At 34.1% G+C, this 18848-nt stretch overlaps 2 protein-coding genes across 4 annotated transcripts in view; one reads left to right on the top strand and one right to left on the bottom strand.

Annotated features, from left to right (window-relative positions):
- LOC125681531 (cyclin-dependent kinase 7-like) overlaps nt 1-11247 on the top strand; it is a 153643-nt gene extending 142396 nt beyond the window's left edge. For all 3 annotated transcript variants that reach the window (XM_048921680.2, XM_056154604.1, XM_048921678.2), the window contains 9 exons: nt 65-166; nt 857-931; nt 1317-1427; nt 1585-1703; nt 2148-2247; nt 2426-2512; nt 4432-4581; nt 9728-9863; nt 10084-11247. In XM_048921680.2, the coding sequence (XP_048777637.1) occupies nt 65-166; nt 857-931; nt 1317-1427; nt 1585-1703; nt 2148-2247; nt 2426-2512; nt 4432-4581; nt 9728-9863; nt 10084-10112 (909 nt within the window). In that variant the 3' untranslated portion in view covers nt 10113-11247. The remainder of the gene's footprint in view (nt 1-64; nt 167-856; nt 932-1316; nt 1428-1584; nt 1704-2147; nt 2248-2425; nt 2513-4431; nt 4582-9727; nt 9864-10083) is intronic.
- Nucleotides 11248-15402: 4155 nt separating this feature from the next.
- Nucleotides 15403-18848, bottom strand: part of LOC125681533 (6-phosphogluconolactonase-like) — a 7916-nt gene continuing 4470 nt past the window's right edge. Inside the window, exons 4-5 of the mRNA XM_056154615.1 lie at nt 16122-16262; nt 15403-15922 (exon numbers count right to left, since the gene is read on the bottom strand). Of these exons, the coding sequence (XP_056010590.1) occupies nt 15797-15922; nt 16122-16262 (267 nt within the window). The 3' untranslated portion in view covers nt 15403-15796. The remainder of the gene's footprint in view (nt 15923-16121; nt 16263-18848) is intronic.

The raw sequence follows: 18848 nt of genomic DNA, 5'->3' as shown, positions 1-18848 counted from the left end.
TAAATTTCACTTTATTAACTTCAGTAAATTTCACTTTATTAACTTCAGTAAATTTTACTTTCAGATTAAAGTGGGCACTAGAGCTGAAGCTGCTGATGGCATAAACAGAACTGCATTACGGGAAATCAAACTACTGCAAGATCTACATCACAAACACATTATAGGGGTAAACTGCCATTGTGATAACTCAGTTTATATTGTATGTACATGTATATTTCAAAAATACATGTAAAATCAACTGCCTATAGCTGTATTTCAATGCATAGAGAAAATATTTACTACATCTACTTTTAAAAATATTTACATTTCCAATGTTATCTCTACAAATTGTAATGATATCGATAGCCATTTCCTCATGAATGTGTTGCAGTTGCAAACATTGCGTGTATGAATACATTCATTTTTGAAAATACATAAGGGTGTGAACTGCAGTGCATACTTTTCATGAAGTGTGTCACAGGTCATACCCTCATATATATTCTATAACAAAATTCATTTCTTATATGTTTATTATACTCTTATCAAATATTTTTAGAATACAGATTATGTGAATGCACATAATGTGTGGTCATGGAACACACAATGTAGAATGATGTATAGTGGGAAATTTTGGCCTTCATTTTGTTTTTGCCCATGTCAAGTGTATCCTAAATAGGTGAATCAATTTAAAACTTTGTGATTTAAGTTAACTCATTATTCTATCACAGTAACAGGCTTTGGGTGAATTGAAATGGAGATGAAATTGTTTATAAATGATTCTAAACATAAACAACTTGGGGTGAAAATTATTTCCATATATACAGCAGATAAACAAGAAGCATATAGCATATACATGTAGATGCATATATTTTCTCAGCTTCAAGATGTATTTGGACTGGGGCATCGTTCAAATGTCAATTTGGTGTTTGATTTTATGGAAACTGATTTGGAGGTAAGTATATGTTTTACAGTTTTCTTTAGAAATGAAACAATAGACATGAATCAATGCTAAATTCTATATTTTGATGATTCAGAAGTCATCATAACAAAATATTTATTATACAAACAAATATAAATACCTGGTATACCTTTTCCCTGTTTAATTAACTTTTAAAAATGTTCAGGGATACTAACATGTGTCAAGGCACAGAAGTGTAGTATCAACTTGAATTTTCCTTGCACGATAATTTTAACAAATATAGTATTATTACCCAGTATATATATAACATCTTTAAATGATTGTCAGTTCTTGTCTAGACACAATATTTTCATTTCTTTTTGGACTCTTGATTGGAAAATATTTTATTTGAATAAGCATTTTTCACTTTTTTACTTAGATTATCATAAAGGACCAAACCATTGTTATGACCCCAGGTCATGTGAAATCTTATGTTCTACAGACACTCAAAGGACTGGAATATCTCCATATGCATTTTATCTTGCATAGGGTAAAGCAAAGTTTGCATTTGATTAATTTATGAGAAACTCTTTATGTGCATACAATCAGAAATGTGCAATACATGTATTCCATCCCTGCATATGGATAACTAGTTACAGTGTATTGGAATATTACATCTATGTATGTTTCGTTATGCATTTTTTAAGGATTTGAAGCCAAACAATTTACTTGTCAATGACAAAGGGATTTTAAAGATAGGAGATTTCGGATTGGCCAAATTCTTTGGGTCACCAACAAGGATATATACACATCAAGTAGTGACCAGGTAAGGTAGACAAAGCAAGAATCATTTATGGAATGGGATTGTCAACTGAATTTTATGCCCCTGAGATTAGAGGTTGGGGGTATATTGTTTAGGTGTGTCTGCCTCTTTGTCGGTCTGGAACTATAACATTAGAAGAAGAAAAGCTATGTTCTTAATAATAGGCATATAATGCTATGGTCTTTCATGAAGATGAAGGTCAAAATTAGCAACAATCAAACTTTGCCTCATCGTCAGTAGCATAGTGTTTCACAATCATAATGTACATTATAGGATTCGATTGTACAAGTCTTTTTTCTGTATTATCATATGCTATCAATTAGGTTTGACTTACTATGTTTGGAGTTCAAATATTAAGAGCTTGCGATATTCACAAAAGCTATAAAAATTGTATGTGAAGAAGAATGGCTTTCAGAGATTTATAGATCTCACAAAATCTTCCTATAGATGGTACAGGTGCCCAGAGCTTTTGTTTGGTGCTCGGCAGTATGGAACAGGGGTGGACATATGGGCAGTAGGATGTATTCTGGCCGAATTGTTACTGAGGGTAATTTACAATGTACATGCTCTTGTAAATCAATGTTGTGTACAGATCATATAAGGAATAGACCACCTGACAGTATCTATATAAATGTAATGATAAATGTTGTCAATGAGACATATACACCCATCCGATGGCATGTATGAAAAATGTGGAGTATAATACCATAGGGAAAACATTTCAGGTACCATTTCTGCCTGGCGATTCAGATTTGGACCAGCTGAGCAGAATATTTCAAGTACTTGGTACACCAACTGAGAAAGACTGGCCAGTAAGTAGTCCATAGATTTATTACCCTTAGGCCAGAATGGTATGAGGCATCAATTTGGCATTTAATATCACCCATTCAAATAGGTGAAATCACATATTCAAATGAGTGATATCACCTTATTCAAATAGGTGATATCGACTATTCCAATGGGTGATGTCCACTATTTGGAAGGAATAGGTAATGTCACTTATTTGAATAGATTATATCACCTATTTGCATTTCTGACTACTTCTCGCCTTCAAGACAATGTAGCTTAAAAAAGAAATATGACAGCTGCCAAAGCAAAGGACAAAATCATAAAAAGCATTCAAAGAACAATGCCACCTTCTCATCATGCTCCAATAACATCTCTGTCACTGGAAATAAAATATGGAACATAATCCACACTGCAAAACAATTTACGATTACAGTCAAACTTTCCATAGCGATAACTTTAATTCATGAAAGTATCTTCATATAGTATCCTAGGCCAGAATATAGATTTAGATTAGATTAAATATAGATGAAATGCTTTACATGAGAAAATTTATTTACTCAGGACCCAAAGGCCTCTTATTCGTAAGAATATTTGACTTTTTAGCTCACCTGAGCTGAAAGCTCAAGTGAGCTTTTCTGATCGTCTATCTGTCCGTCTGTAAACTTTTCACATTTTCGACATCTCCAGAACCACTGGACCAATTCTAACCAAACTTGGCCAAAAGCATCCTTGGGTAAAGGTCTTTCAAGTTTGTTCTAATAAAGGGCCATGCCCCCTTCAAAGGGGAGATAATCACAAAAATGCCAAAATAGGGTGGGGTCATTTAAAAATCTTCTTCTCAAGAACCACTGGGCCAGAGGAGATGAAATTTTCATGAAAGCTTCCTGACATAGTACAGATTCAAGTTTGTTCAAACCATGGCCCCTGGGGGTAGGTTGGGGCCACAATAGGGAATCAAAGTTTTACATACAAATATATAGGGAAAATCTTTAAAAATCTTTTTCTCAAGAACCAATGAGCCAAAAGAGCTGAGATTTACATGAAAGCTTCCTGACATAGTGCAGATTTAAGTTTGTTCAAATCATGGCCCCTGGGGGTAGATTGGGGCCACAATAGGGGATCAAAGTTTTACTTGAGAATAAATAGAGAAAATATGTAAAAATCATCTTCTCAAGAACCAATGAGTCAGAAGAGCTGAAATTCATATGAAAGCTTCCTGACATAGTGCAGATTCAAGTTGGTTCAAATCATGGCCCCCGGGGGTAGGTTGGGGCCACAATAGGGAATCAAAGTTTTACATGAGAATAAATAGAGAAAATATTTAAAAATCATCTTCTCAAGAACCAATGAGCCAGAAGAGCTGAGATTTACATGAAAGCTTCCAGACATAGTGCAGATTCAAGTTTGTAAAAATCATGGCCTCCATGGGTAGGTTGGGGCCACAATACGGACTAAGGTTTTACATGCAAATATATATGGAAAGTCTTCAGATATGGGCCAAGGTAACTCAGGTGAGCAATGTGGCCCTTAGGTTTCATGTTTAATGTTTACATTCACAAATATTTTCCTTTGTATAACTTTGTACAGCAAAGTTATGACTATAATGTATCAATGCACTCAGGTCAAGAGGTCATCATAGCTACACTGTTCAACTGTGACATCATAATCATGCATTAACTAATGACAGTCTTGGGTAAAATAAATTCTATGTCTCGAACTAAGAGTTTTTATAAACACATGGCATTGTTCCAAACCAGTCACAAATGTAAATATAAGAAGATCTGGTTGTACAAATAAGAAGTAGGCTGAAGTACCTCAAAGGTTTGACTGAAGTTCAGAAAATGAATACATTGCAGGGAATACCTTCATGGAGAGTTTTAAGTGGTTTTCATTTATAAATGGATTTACATCTTCATGATCATGTCTCTGTCTTTCTAAACAGAATATCAAAGCCTTACCAGACTTTATCCAGTTTAAGTCATTCCCAGGAACTACTCTTAAAGAGATATTTATAGCAGCATCAGATGACCTACTTGAAGTGCTATCAGACATGCTGAAAATGGATCCTTTACAACGCTGTACGTCTACACAAGTATGTGCCTCAACATTCAATATTCTCTAACACACACACACACACACACCCCCCCCCCCCCCCCCCCCCCATATACATGTATAGTATGGTCATTTAAGAGTTAGATCATTGTATACCAGTTGTACTGAAGAAGGTCACTTTTACAATTTCATATTTACTACTGTACTTTTTGAAAATGTTAATGATATAAGCGATGAATGTAAACAGAGTGTTTATAGGCAAGAGGAATTCCAATAATAGGCTTCTGTGTTTTCTTTAAGTATCCTGTTATAGATATTCAGTTTAAAATTAGATGATTTCAGTGAGAATTTATAATTACCTGTAGGTAGAAACAAACTAATTTGATCTCTACCTATAATTTATCATAGATCACCTGAACAAAGTGAACAGTACCTACTTTGACAATATTGGGATAAAATGTCTCTAAATGCTAAATTCTCGGTAAACCGGCCATTCCTTTAAACCGTCCGTTTTTATCGGTCCGAGAGCCGGCCGGTTTAGAGAAGTTTCACTGTAATTGTAAAATAATTCTGAAGTCAATTTTATTTGAATCCCAATGCTGCTGCTTATCTGTGTAGTCTGCTATTCTTAGATATTACTTCAGCTGTTTAGAAATTTGTATAAACTGCAATGCCTTGTTTACATGAATAGTTTATTGCAAATTTAAGTCCTATTTCAATTCACATTAATTTGCACCATGTTCACACGGAGATATGTGAATTGTGGGAATTGCTTTACATTTTAAAGCTCTATGGTCCGAATTACAATGTTTTTTTTCCATCTCGTAAAAACGCTATTAAATCATCGCACGTATGTAGTTATGAGGCTGTATGACATATACATTATTTCACCTGTTTTAACCAAAATTATTTGATTTTAAATCGATGATTACAAATAACCGCGTCACTGCCATTTCAAGTGACAGTCACATGACCTTATCTGTGTAAAGCTGTGTATTTTGTTACAACAGTACCGTGCCATAAGTTTAATAGAAATAAAAATATCAAATACCTCTTAGTAATTCGTTGTTTTCCGCTCTTTCAGCCTTAAAACTAGACAGTTGCGTATGAGTCAATACATTATGTTGGGATTCCCCTGACGCGTGTGGGTCTATTTATAGACGTCTAACACTGTATAATTAGCTCTTCTGAGCCAAAGGCTCAAAGAGCTAATGCTATGGCCATTTGTGCGGTGTGCGTAAACTTTTTAGAAAAAGGGCTATAACTCAAGAACCCCTTGGCCAATTTTTTTGAAATTTGTTACAGGGTATCATTGGCCCAAGGGCTTTCATACATACTAAATATAGGGATGTGACTCTTTAACAAGGGGAGATAATCAGGAAAATACAAAAAAAAATAGTGGTTGCTAAAAAATCTTCTTCTCAAGAACCACAGGGCAGATTATCACCAAACTTACACATAAGGATGAGGATATGTTGTAGATTAAAAATTGTTCAAGGCATTACCCTGGGGCAAAGGGCGTGGTCTCAAGGTCACTTCAAAGTTGACCTAAATTTAAAATTTTTTTAAATTCCTTAAATCTTAGATATTTTAGTCATTATAAGGACTAGGATCATCAAATTTTGACAGTTGATGCATCTTAGGACCTTGTGTCAAGTTGTCTCAAAAGTAGGTCACGGTGACCTACTTTTTGAATTTTGCAGGTATTTATTTTAAAATTAATTTTGATGCATATCTTGGACACTTTGAAGCCTATGATCATCAAAACTTGTCAGTTGGTGGATCATGGGACCTTGAAATGCGTCAACTGAAAAATAGGTCACCGTGACCTACTTTCTGAATTTTATGGCTTATCATTTATAGATATATTTTAAGTTGTTATTTCAAATACCGAGAGGTTTAGAATCATCAAATCTTGTAAGTTGATGCATCTTGAGGCCTTGAAACATATTTATAAAAAAATAGGTCACAGTGACCTACTTTTTGAATTTTGCAGATATTCAAATTTCACATTTTCAATTTTAGATGCATATTTTGGGCACTGTAAAACCTAGGATCATCAAACTTTGTCAGTTGATGCGTCTTCAGTCTTCGGTTTGTGTCGACCAAAAAGTAGGTCACCGTGACCTACTTTTGGTATTTGACAGCTAAATTACTATATTTCAGACACTATTTGACCTACAATCATCAAACTTTGTCAGTTGATGCATCTTGAGTCTTCGGAGTGTATTGACCAAAAAGTAGGTCACTGTGACCTACTTTTGGCATTTGACAGTTATATTTATATATTTCAGTCACTAATTGACCTACAATCATCAAACTTTGACAGTTGATGCATCTTGAGTCAACGGAGTGTGTCGACCAAAAAGTAGGTCACCTTGACCTACTTTTGGAATTTGACGGCTATATTTATATATTTCAAATACGATTTGACCTACAGTCATCAAACTTTGTCAGTTGATGGGTCTTGCATGTTCGAAGGGTTTCGACCAAAAAGTAGGTCAACTTGACCTACTTTTGGAATTGGACACCTATATTTATATATTTCAGATACTATTTGACCTACAGTCATCAAACTTTGTCAGTTGATGCGTCTTGCATGTTCAAAGGGTGTTGACAAAAAGTAGGTCACCTTGACCTACTTTTGGAATTGGACAGCTATATTTATATAATTCAGATACTATTTGACCTACAGTCATCAAACTTTGTCAGTTGTTGAGTCTTGCATGTTTGAAGGGTGTTGACGAAAAAAATAGGTCACCTTGACCTACTTTTGGAATTTGACGTCTATATTTATATATTTCAGATACTATTTGACCTACAGTCATCTAACTTTGTCAGTTGATGGGTCTTGCATGTTCGGAGTTCGCTGACCAAAAATTAGGTCACCATGACCTACGATTGGAATTTGACAGCTATATTTCAATATTCAGATACTAATTGGCTTAAAATCATCAAACTTTGTCAGTTGATATTTCTTGGGTTCTCAAAATGTGTAGACCAAAAAGTAGGTCACATTGACCTACTTTTTTTGAATTCTTAGGATTTAACTAAAGATTTAGAATACTAAGAGGCTAAGAATAGAAATGGTGGGGTTGTACAATTTATCAGAAGAGCGAGTCTAGGCCCTTGGGCCTCTTGTTTATGAGATGATTTATATATGTACCACACTATATTTACTTTCTAAATAATATTCTCACTGTTTTCTTTTACGTGCAGATGTTTTCAAGCAAGTAATTAAGGGAAAGTTAATAACTTTATAAAGTAATTAAATTGCTTTAAAGTAATTATGTACAAAAATAATACATGAACATTGGGTCATACAGTTTTAAAAGTTGTTTTGTGAATACATGCAGGGATAGACATCAACTTTTTATCTCACTTGTCCGAATGAAAAACTTTGTTGTCTTAAATAGTTTTACTCTAAATACACTTTTCAACTAGTAATTTTAATTATTTCCTTTTATGGGGTCAACCACAAATTCATGAATAATCCAGTCTACCAAATGCAAAAGCTAGGTTTGTTTGTGATTATTTATGATTGAAATTAAAAATTAGTAGTAAAATATTTCAAAGGTGTAACAAATTAGTTTTTAGTAAAATGTGCATAGATGCTATCAATTCTGTAAATTGTATTACAGGTAAGAAAATACAAAATACTGGCGATAGCACTGAATTTCTGACACAAGGTACAGACCATACTGCAGTCAGTGTCAATTAAACCCGTAAATTAGAATTGTCACATTGCCATGTTGAGATTAAAAATAACTTTTAATTGAAATAAGTGAGTTTTAGGCAGTGTGATTGTATATTGTTTAACATCCCTCTCGAAAAATCCCTGAGAGGGACTTTAAACAATATAAATTCAATCACTCACTCTGCTTAAAATTGAAAGTTATTTTTATTCTCAACATTGCCTTTCTTTTAAATTGTCTTCCTGAATTTACATCCGGGAGACGGCTGTGAAGCTGCCATTTTCTTACAAACATGACTAACATAAGTTGTAAGTCGGAGAGTTATGTTATTAGGAAAGACTTACTGATCTACTAGAAAGGGGCCTTAAGATTATTCTGTAAAGCAAACAAAAAATACGGCGCTCGAGTTTATTTCGAATATTTAATATCTTTCAACCTTGACACAATCAAAATAATCACATTTCCTACTGAAATAATCACCTACCCCATCGGGCAAGTGTGCAATTAGTTCACTTGTCCGAACTGGGTTTTCACTTGCCTTAGTCAATCGGACAACCGTTAATGTCAATCCCCGACATGTGATAGATGCAAGACCTCATCATATTGCTTGTACATGTATATCAATACCAGGAGTGTGAGGTTAAAAACAATAAATCAAATTCTTTACAAATAAAAATGTGGTCAATTTCCTCTATTGACTATTTACATAAACTTGCCTGAAATTTTGTTCTGCTTCGAATTTTGACTTTTTCGTTGATCTACATGAAAGAAAATTCCAGGTGTGCACGTGATATTTAAAAACAAAATCAAGTTACTGTCATGATAAGAATGGCAAAAGAATTTATTGAAGTAAGTGTACAACATATCACTCTTTCAGAGTGAATGTGTAAATTTTCTTCACAATAGTCTAATTCACAAGATTATTTCAAAATAAAATTTCACATGCTATGATGTGAACGAGGCATCAGATGTGAGTGCTATTTAGCATGTGTATTCCTTGTGTGGGGGCAATTTGTTACATGTATGTACCTTGATTCTCGCCATCTACCCCCATACACCTGACCACTTGCAGGCAACAGAAATTCCTTGGAACACCCTAGCTTTATTTTATTTTCATTAAAAATGGATTCCAAAAGAGTGAATCATGTGGCAAAATTTTGGGAAATTTGAACCCCCACCCCAATATTTCAGCAAAGTTATATAATTCATACTAGATATCAATTTCAAAACATCAAAAATTAATGTGAGATAGTCAGTACCATTTAATGTAGCAATATTTAATCATCACTCATTTGAAAGTGTTATAGTAGAATTTGTCAATAGCCATTGCTTCATGTAATACATGTACAAGTATTACACATGAAATTGTCACAACTTTCTTTCAATTGTATACAGCTCTAGATACAGTATAGTTTATAGTAGGTACTGGGATATGTTATATAGAAATGATTGAGCATTATTATAAGATTCAATTGTTATTTAAATATGCAGGCTTTGAAGATGGCATACTTCAGCAACAAACCTGGTCCCACCCCTGGACCACAGTTACCTAGGCCTGGCAGTAATAAAATTGTTTCTCAGAAGGAGGAAAACTTGTCACTGAAAAGGAAAATACAAGCTCAAGGAGGTATTATCTTATAAATTGAATATGAAGAAAAGTTCAAATTGTAATATTATAAAGATGAACACATGTACAAGTACTGTTGTATTACATGTAGTATGAAAATCAAGTTACTTGTAATTTAGGATTAAAGTGTGGAATCAATGGAACATTGATAGTGAAAGTCAATCTATAGACCTTTACAACGAGGACTTTGACAATTGATTTTAGAATTTTTTCTATACAGGTGGTCTTATAAAAAGGTTACAGTTTTAGTATGATCTGATGAAGAGTCACTGGGAATACTTACAGTTAGCCTCAAAGAGTGACCATTTCATTGAGTAGGAAAATCTTGCTGCTAGAATTGTTCAAAGACTCTGGAAGGTTATTTATGCAATATTATTATGGAGTCAAATTGTATGTGAACTGTCTATTTAGACTGAACTTCCCTTGTGTAATGATACAACAGTTTTGAACTCAGGAATTCATATAAACTGCCATTGTTTTGTCAAAGTTGCATTTTAGTATGACAGCATGTATGATGATAACAATATTTGCTGATGGTGCTGTGTGAGTGCTTAGTGGTACACTGTGTGATTGCATTTGAGTGATTGTCTGAATTGTAGTGTGAGAAATATGGTGCACATGATAAGTTGTTTTTGTTATTGAGTCCACAATGACCTGGTCATTATGCTGTGATGTCATGTTTTGTCTGCCAAGCAGAGTGTTGTTGTGTTTATTTATAGTAATGACAGCAGAACAACTTTGTTGTACATAACAGCTTTGAATCCATACATATACCATGGTTTGAACACACAATGACAATTGTTTTTCTATGTTTAAAGCATTTCACAGGCACATTTTCTAGAACTGTACAAGCACTTCCCAAGATTGTTTCCAAGGAGTTACTCAACAAGTTCACTTGTTTTTGATATCATATTGAAAGGATGTAATACTGGTACTCCTTTTTAATTTTGATAAAATTCATCTACATTTTTCACTTCAGAGCACTTGAAAAAGAATTTTTTTAAGCATTTATCTAGGACTTTATTCATTTTCTTCATTCAAGTACTTTTAAAATACATGCCTAAAATTCAAGCACTTTCAAGGTATGTACAAAACCTGTATACATTATTGCTCTAGTGATTTAAAATATTGAATTTTTATTTTTTTTTAGAAGACTTTAACTGAAATACATTTTGTTCAAGTACAAGATATTTTTTCAGGTTTAAATCATCATATACATTTACATTTATCTAGTTTCATTTCAGGAAAATATGTGAAAAGGCTTTTAAAACTTCTTCAATAATCTTGAATGGTTTTGCACTGAAATGAACATTGATTGATATTTTACCTGGTACATGTACTACAAGTACAAGTGTCAAATAAAAAAAACCTTTTAAAACCTTGATTTACTTGTTCTTGGATTTCTTATGTGACCTAAATATAAAGGACTATATATGATAATTTGCTCACCAAAATCAACATTCTCTCCATTTTCTAAAAAATTAAGTGTATATTTTGTGCAAAAATCCCAATGCAACTGGGAAGTATCATATTCAATTTATAAACCAAAATGACATACAACCAGAATTATGACATCAGATACATGACATTCTTCTGCAATGTGGATGCGTTGACACAAAATGGCTATTTTTCATGCATTTGTTTTTCTTGAAAATGAAGTTTTGCTTAGACAAACTTTGAATTTATACCATAGGTATATTTTTTCAGTATACATGTATGATAGAACAATTTTGTACGTTCAAAGCTCTGCTCTCTGTTTTTCGGAAAAATGTAAACATTCACAAAATATAGCTAAATTTGATTAAAATGGAGAAATTGCATCTTTCTGGATGCTATGTATTCCAAATAGAGACAGATTCTGTGAAACTATTGGAAATGATCTCCTATATGAGCTTTACTGGGGCCCAGAGAGGCTAATATCATGCAAATAAATAGTACGTCATATATGACACTATTTAAAAGCTTGTGACCAAAACTAGAACAAAGATGAAGTTTATGAAATGAACTGCATTGGTGTATAGCTGGCCAGTGGTGGGCCAAGGGCAATACATTAAAAGTTATATCATTGGGAAGGTCTTAAATGTCACTCTAAGTTCAATGGAGTCAAAGAATATGTGAAAATATAACTGTAAGGTATGGAATTCCATATACGACAGCCAACTGCTTACTGCGTTCTCACTTAGAACAAATACGATTACATGTGCACACATGAATAAGGGAAAGAAAGATCACCTGATATGCAGTGAATACTTGTCACCAAGAATGGCCGTGATTTCTAACACAATGTAGCCTTTCTTGAAATAGTTCTCTACAAGGCCGTCCATACTGACTACATGTACATTAACAGTAAGCAGTTGCAAATAAACAGTTGGCAGTAAGCAGTAAACTGTTGGCAGTAAGCAGTTGGTAGTAAGCATTACACAGTTGACAGTTGTATATGGAATTCCCTAGTTATACCTTTCTTAATAAATCTTCTATGCTGTTTCTATCTACTGTTGTTTTTTTTATTCTGTCATTTGTCCAAACCTTGAACTACGGCATTGTGATCGGTTTGAATAGCTGAAATTTTCCATACCGCTGCTTTTATAGTTTTTTTTCACACATGCGCAGAAGTGAGAACGCAGTAAGCAGCAAGCAGCTGACAGTTCGTCTTCGTATATGGAATTCCATAGTAAGGAGACATGGGTCACTTTAATGATCATCTCTTCTGATTCGAATGGCAACTTCAAAGCTCAGATGGAAGACCCAATTATTGTACCAGCAACTAGCTGGTGTCTGTACTAGTTATGGCACTGAGATGACCATTAAAGGGACTGGTTCACGTTTTTCAAAAGAAATGTTTTTATGTCCCCGAGATCGAAGATCAGGGGGCATATTGTTTTTGTCCTGTCTGTCATTCTGTCTGAAACTTTAACCTTGCTAAAAACTTTTGAACAGTAAGTGGTAGAGCTTTGATATTTCACATGAATATTCCTTGTGACAAGACCTTTCCAGGGGGTACCAACATTTTTGACCCTGTGACCTTGACCTACTTTTTGAAAACTTTAACCTTGCTAACAACTTTTGAACAGCAAGTGATAGAGCTTTGATATATCGCATGAGTATTCCTTGTGACAAGACCTTTCCGTGGGTACCAACTGTTTTGACCCTGTGACCTTGACCTTAGAGTTTGATCTTCTTTTTGAAAATTTTAACCTTGCTTATAACTTTTGAACAGTAAGTGGTAGAGCTTTGATATTTCACATGAGTATTCCTTGTGACAAGACCTTTCCGTTGGTACTAAACCTTTTTACCTTGACATTTGACCTACTTTTAATTTTTTTTTTACATTGGTCATAACTTCTAAATGGTAAATATTAGAGGTTTCATATTGTACATGAGCATTTCTTGTGACAAGATTTTTCTACTGGTACCAAGATATTTGTCCTTGTGACCTTGGCCATCTTCGGAATTGGCCATTATCGGGGGCATTTGTGTTTCACAAACACATCTTGTTCACTTTTGATGTTAAAAATTTAAAATATAGCTCATTTAATGTTGACAACCAAAATGCGGACCGTCTGAATGCAAGGATAAGAGCAATAATTTAGCTTTGATTCTGTATTACGTAAACAAAGACTCAAGTCTTTTGATGTAAACAAACAAACCAGTGAAACATTAATATTGTAATTTAAAACATCATCCATTTTGTACAATCACAAATTTTAACTTTTGAATGGCACATTTTACCTAAAGTATACTTGAGATGTGATATATGATAAACTTGGATCAATATCCATTTATTTTGAAAACCCTGAAGACAATAACACACCTCAATCTTGGTTTTCATAACAAGTAATAAACTCTCTATCATGAGCTTCTGTCATGATGAATAACCTTAAAAAAAAATTGTGAAACCTTCTAAACATATTAGACTGTAGATTCTGATCATTTAAAGTGAAAAACAAAATTTGAAGGAAAATCGTGAATCGGTCCCTTTAAGACCCATGAATCTCTTGTTTAAGGCTTTAACTGAAATTCATTTAAATTTACGATTAAGTTTGACCAACTATGAGTAGATGTTTTAATTCCAAAAGTTTAATTGCCATTTCTCTGGGAATTTTTTTTCCCTTTCAAGTATGAAACTGTTTCTAGAGATAGTTTCTTCTGCTAGTTGACCTGAATTCAGTGTATGCTCCATCTAAAACAGTTAAAGTGACTTCCGCATGTAATCTCATTATTTTACATTTATGCCCCCGAAGTGAAATCTTTCCCAACCTACCTATCCAGAGGTAAATATATAGGTTATACAGGGGATATAACTATAAAACAGAGAAGTCCGAAAGTGGCCCACAGTGAATATTTTGGTGGCAGACATGACAACAGTCATGAAAGAATATGGAAAAGAGATGTCATTTCATCGGGAAACTTAAGTTATCTCATTCCATGGAAAGTGCTGACAGATTGATTAATGTAGAAATCTGAGCATTACCTTTGAGCTCTATGAAAATCTTCTCAAATTATTGCATGCCACAGAAAGTGCTATTATCTTATTGATATTAAAATATTCAAGTCCCATAACGACAAAGCTGTTAAATCTGAAAATTGAATGGGGGTCTTTCTGTGCCTAATCCAAGTATTATCTATAAAATCATGAAAATCTTCCTAAGGAAACATAAATCAATCTAACGGACATGCAGTGATTACTATAGTACATATGGCAGGGCCCTAAATATACATCTGTCTAGGAATATGTTCACAACATATGTGCATAGTATCCTCTGCAAAGCTAATTTGGGTAAAAATATCTAGTATATGGGTGTATAATCAGATTGTGAGTCACATGCTATCATTACTACCGAAGACCTTGACCCATGATGTGCAAAAGATCAAGTGTAAAGGCTATAACTTTGGAACTAGACACCATATAACATCATTGATGGTACAGTTTGTATTTGCACATATAAAGTTCAGGTGAAATTTTTGTAAGGTTAATGTCATTTCAAGGTCAAAGTCACAACTGGGCCACATTTTGATCCATGGTGTTCCACAAACATGTCTTGTGTACTACATGTTAAGGCAAAGCCACACACAATTTTCCATTGGACTTGCCAACCTTGACTGTGATTATTATCAATGGGCTTTACATGATGCATTTTGTCCTTTGATTTCTCAATCAACTTTTTCGATTCCACTTAGGACTAAGATGCTCTGACAATATGAGTTTACTTGAGAGAGAGAATAATGTAGAAAACTCCATCAAGTACTGCATCCTACCACTTTCATGTTGGGATAAGAAGTAACATGGAAGAGTACCTCCTCTACCTGATTAAAGCCAAATCCCTATTTCTACCTCTATGCAAAATTAAGACATCCGGTTTCAGACAGACTGGGTTCCTCCCATTTGTTACATATACAGTGTACTTCACTTTGGAATTTGCAGCTGAAACTAAAGGATGAGCAAGCATGGCAGGAATCAACATCTCATTCAAAGATGACATACGTAAAACGTTTGAGGTTTACCAATGGACCCTCGCACAAAATCTCAATGACATAAAGATGACTATAGATGAATATTTTATGTCAAAGTTACAGGTATAGAAATTGTTTGAATACAATGTACATGTATTATCTCATAAAAACAAAATCTGAAGTTCAAACCTTTAGCAATGTAAACTTCACCAACAGAATGAAATATACATGTATATATAGTTGGAGAATTCTGAAATAATGTTCTGAGATATATGGCAATGATGGTGAGTGTGTATATACATGTACATATATATTATGTTTGTATACTTAGTAGCTCTGACCACTATAATAGGAAGCACATACATAAACATAATAAAAAATCCTTCAGTTCATTAAAAATAGTGTTTATATCAAATTCATAGTAACATGTGGGGCTTAGTGCTTTCTTGAAATTGACAAGATCTGGTTTCAGAGTTGTAGTTTCAGATATTAGACTGTGTTTTGAGCTGTGATGCAGCAGCTTTGTCTAGGATCCAGATCAGTTCTCCATTCGTCGGTCGGACTCTGGCAGCAGGAAGTGGATCTCCCCCATCACCCTCTAACACTTTCTGAAATACACATTGTCTTCAGAGGTAACAATGCTGCCAAATCTTGTAAGTTTGAAACCAGTAAAGAAAGTTTGGGTTGTTATTTTTTTTTTTTTTTTTTTTAAAAACACTTAATAGATAATTTACCTCAGAACATAGAGCAAAATAAGGCCAAAGGAGAAGTTTACATAAAATATTGAGGTCATGGAAAGGAACACACCTTTACAATGTCAGCCTTCCCTCCTCCGCATGAGGCAAATATAGCACATTCACAATTGTTGATCATTGGAAAAGTCATGGTAACTCTGCTTGGTGGAGGTTTAGGGGAGTCACTGATGGGAGCAATGACCTCATCTGTTACCTGTAGAATCACACTTTACATATACAACACAGCAAAAGCTACTTAACTTCTATATTGAAAATAACAACTAAGAATTAAATTCAGACTTTGCTTTCTGACACTTAGTCTTTAGTTGTTATTTCTCTCGATTTTTCTGCTTTACTGTTTCAGAGGGCACAAAAAGAGCAGGTACATTTTATAATATATTGATAACAATGATAAACTATAAGAATCCATCATGAGTTGATCCATGTCATTCAAGCAGTTGAATTTTTTGGTCAATGATGAGGAGTTCTGGGAACCAGGAGTTTTTTTGTTTTTGTTTTTGAAAAAACATTTTTTACCCCCATTCACCCCAAGGATAAATTTGAAAATTCCAAAACTTTATGCACATTAAATGAAGATTAACTGGTTATTACTTAAAATGAAAGAGGAGTTTGAGGAAGAAGAAAGCATGACAGAAGAACAGACGAACCAGGGCAACAACAATATCTTTTCTTTAGAAAGTTCAGGTAAAATAATCCAGTAAGAAAGATCACCCAAAAATGGTTTACATTTTATTTGTATAACTAACAAGAGGCCCACAGGCCTTATCGGTCACCTGGGTACTAGTGAAAAGTATCACTACTCCCGAGGGCTATGAAATCTAGAAACAATCAATATATGCACCCAGTGGTGCATGAGCCGAGTTGCATGGGATACATTGTAAAGTCAGGAATGATGTGGCATATTTATAATTGTGAAGAACTACTGTAAATGTATTACATTTGGCTGTGTATTCTATTTAGCGCCTTTGGCGGAACGCAGCTTCCGCTAAATCAAGTACATCGCTAAATGCCATCCGTAAATCTAGATGTTTAAAGTAATTCGGGAATGCGCTAAATCAAATCTACGCTAACTTGTTGAAAAAACGATTTCCGCCAAATATCGTACACGCCAAATATAATACGTTTACAGTAATTTCAGTTTTAAACTATATTTGTCTGAAGTTTTCATTCTATATTCGGTCACTGTGACCTTGACCTTTTCCCCATCAAAATCAATAGGGGTCTTCCTTACCTGGTATCCAACAATATATCAAAGTTTCATTTGATTCGGATTTAAACTGTCTGAGTTATCATTCGGAAACCAAATTTTTCTGAAATTTTCATTCTATATTCGGTCACTGTGACTTGACCTTTGACCTTTTTTCTCCAAAATCAATAGGGGTCTTCCTTACTTGGTACCCAACAATATATCAAAGTTTCATCTGATTCGGATTTAAACTTTTTGAGTTATCCGGAAACCCAAATTTTCTGAAATTTTCATTCTATATTCGGTCACTGTGACCTTGACCTTTGACTTTTTTTCTCCAAAATCAATAGGGGTCTTCCTTACCTGGTACCCAACAATATATCAGAGTTTTATGTGATTCGGATTTAAACTGTCTGAGTTATCATCCGGAAACCAAATTTTTCTGAAATTTTCATTCTATATTTGGTCACTGTGACTTTGACCTTTAACTATTTTACTCCAAAATCAATAGGAGTCTTCCTTACCTGGTACCCAACAATATATCAAAGTTTCATTTGATTAGATTGTAAATTTTTCGAGTTATCATCCGGAAACCAATTGTTGACGCCCAACCACCTGCCAGCCCGCATCACCAAACCAATAGCCGAGTTCAACTTCGTTGCAACTCGGCTAAAAATTTCCTATTCTGAATATCTAAGCTAAATTCTAATGTTCAGCAACAGTATAATCAAGTTCTTAAAACTTCAATGCCTCAAAACTGCATATACTGATGATGAAAGGCTTTACATAATATAATATAAGTATTAACATTTAATTTAAAAATATGACTAATTTGGACCCATCTAGAGTAAAAAAAAACCTGGGTTGTGAAATTCACCATTTTTTTTGTACGTCCTTTTCTGCTTTTCCTAGATATGCATTTAGATTTTATACAGTGTCATCAAACTTAAAGAAGTCCTTCAAATCATTATTATAATTTTGACACCACCCTGAAACCAAACCCTTACTCCTAGGATCATGGAATTTACAATTTGGTAAAGGACTACCGACTCCTTCTAAATCCAGTTAGTTTTAATTTAGTATCAATAACACTAAAAAGGATGTTATTTAAATGCTTTACACATAAACACTATATACTAAGTTTGGCCCAGCCCTGGGGTCAGAACCCCTACCCTGAGGATCATGAAATTTACAATTTTAGTTAGAGACCTTCCTGCTCTACATCGCTATGCATTTAGTTTTTCTTACACATGTGCGGTTGTAGAGAAGATTTTTTAAGAAATTGATCAATTTTTGATAGTTTTTGCCCCACCCCTAAGGCCCCAGGGGTGCAGGAGTCATGAAATTTACAATGTATGTCCCCCTAGGGGCTTGTCCCAAAGATGATTCATACCAAATTTGTAAAGAATTGGAAAGGTAGATATCAAGAAGTTAAAAATGTTCAATTGTTAACATATGACAACCCATTGCAATAGGTCACCTGAGTTTATAAAGCAGAAGTTATTCCCATGAAAAATACATGGATTGAAAACAAGATGTGTTTGTTAAACATTGATGTCAGCAAAGTAATCATGGTACCCAAGAAAGGTCTTG

Source organism: Ostrea edulis, chromosome 2, assembly GCF_947568905.1.
Source record: "Ostrea edulis chromosome 2, xbOstEdul1.1, whole genome shotgun sequence".
Classification (NCBI taxonomy): Eukaryota; Metazoa; Mollusca; class Bivalvia; order Ostreida; family Ostreidae; genus Ostrea; species Ostrea edulis.
Note: the sequence above shows the minus strand (reverse complement) of the source record. Positions and strands in the feature narration are given on the sequence as shown.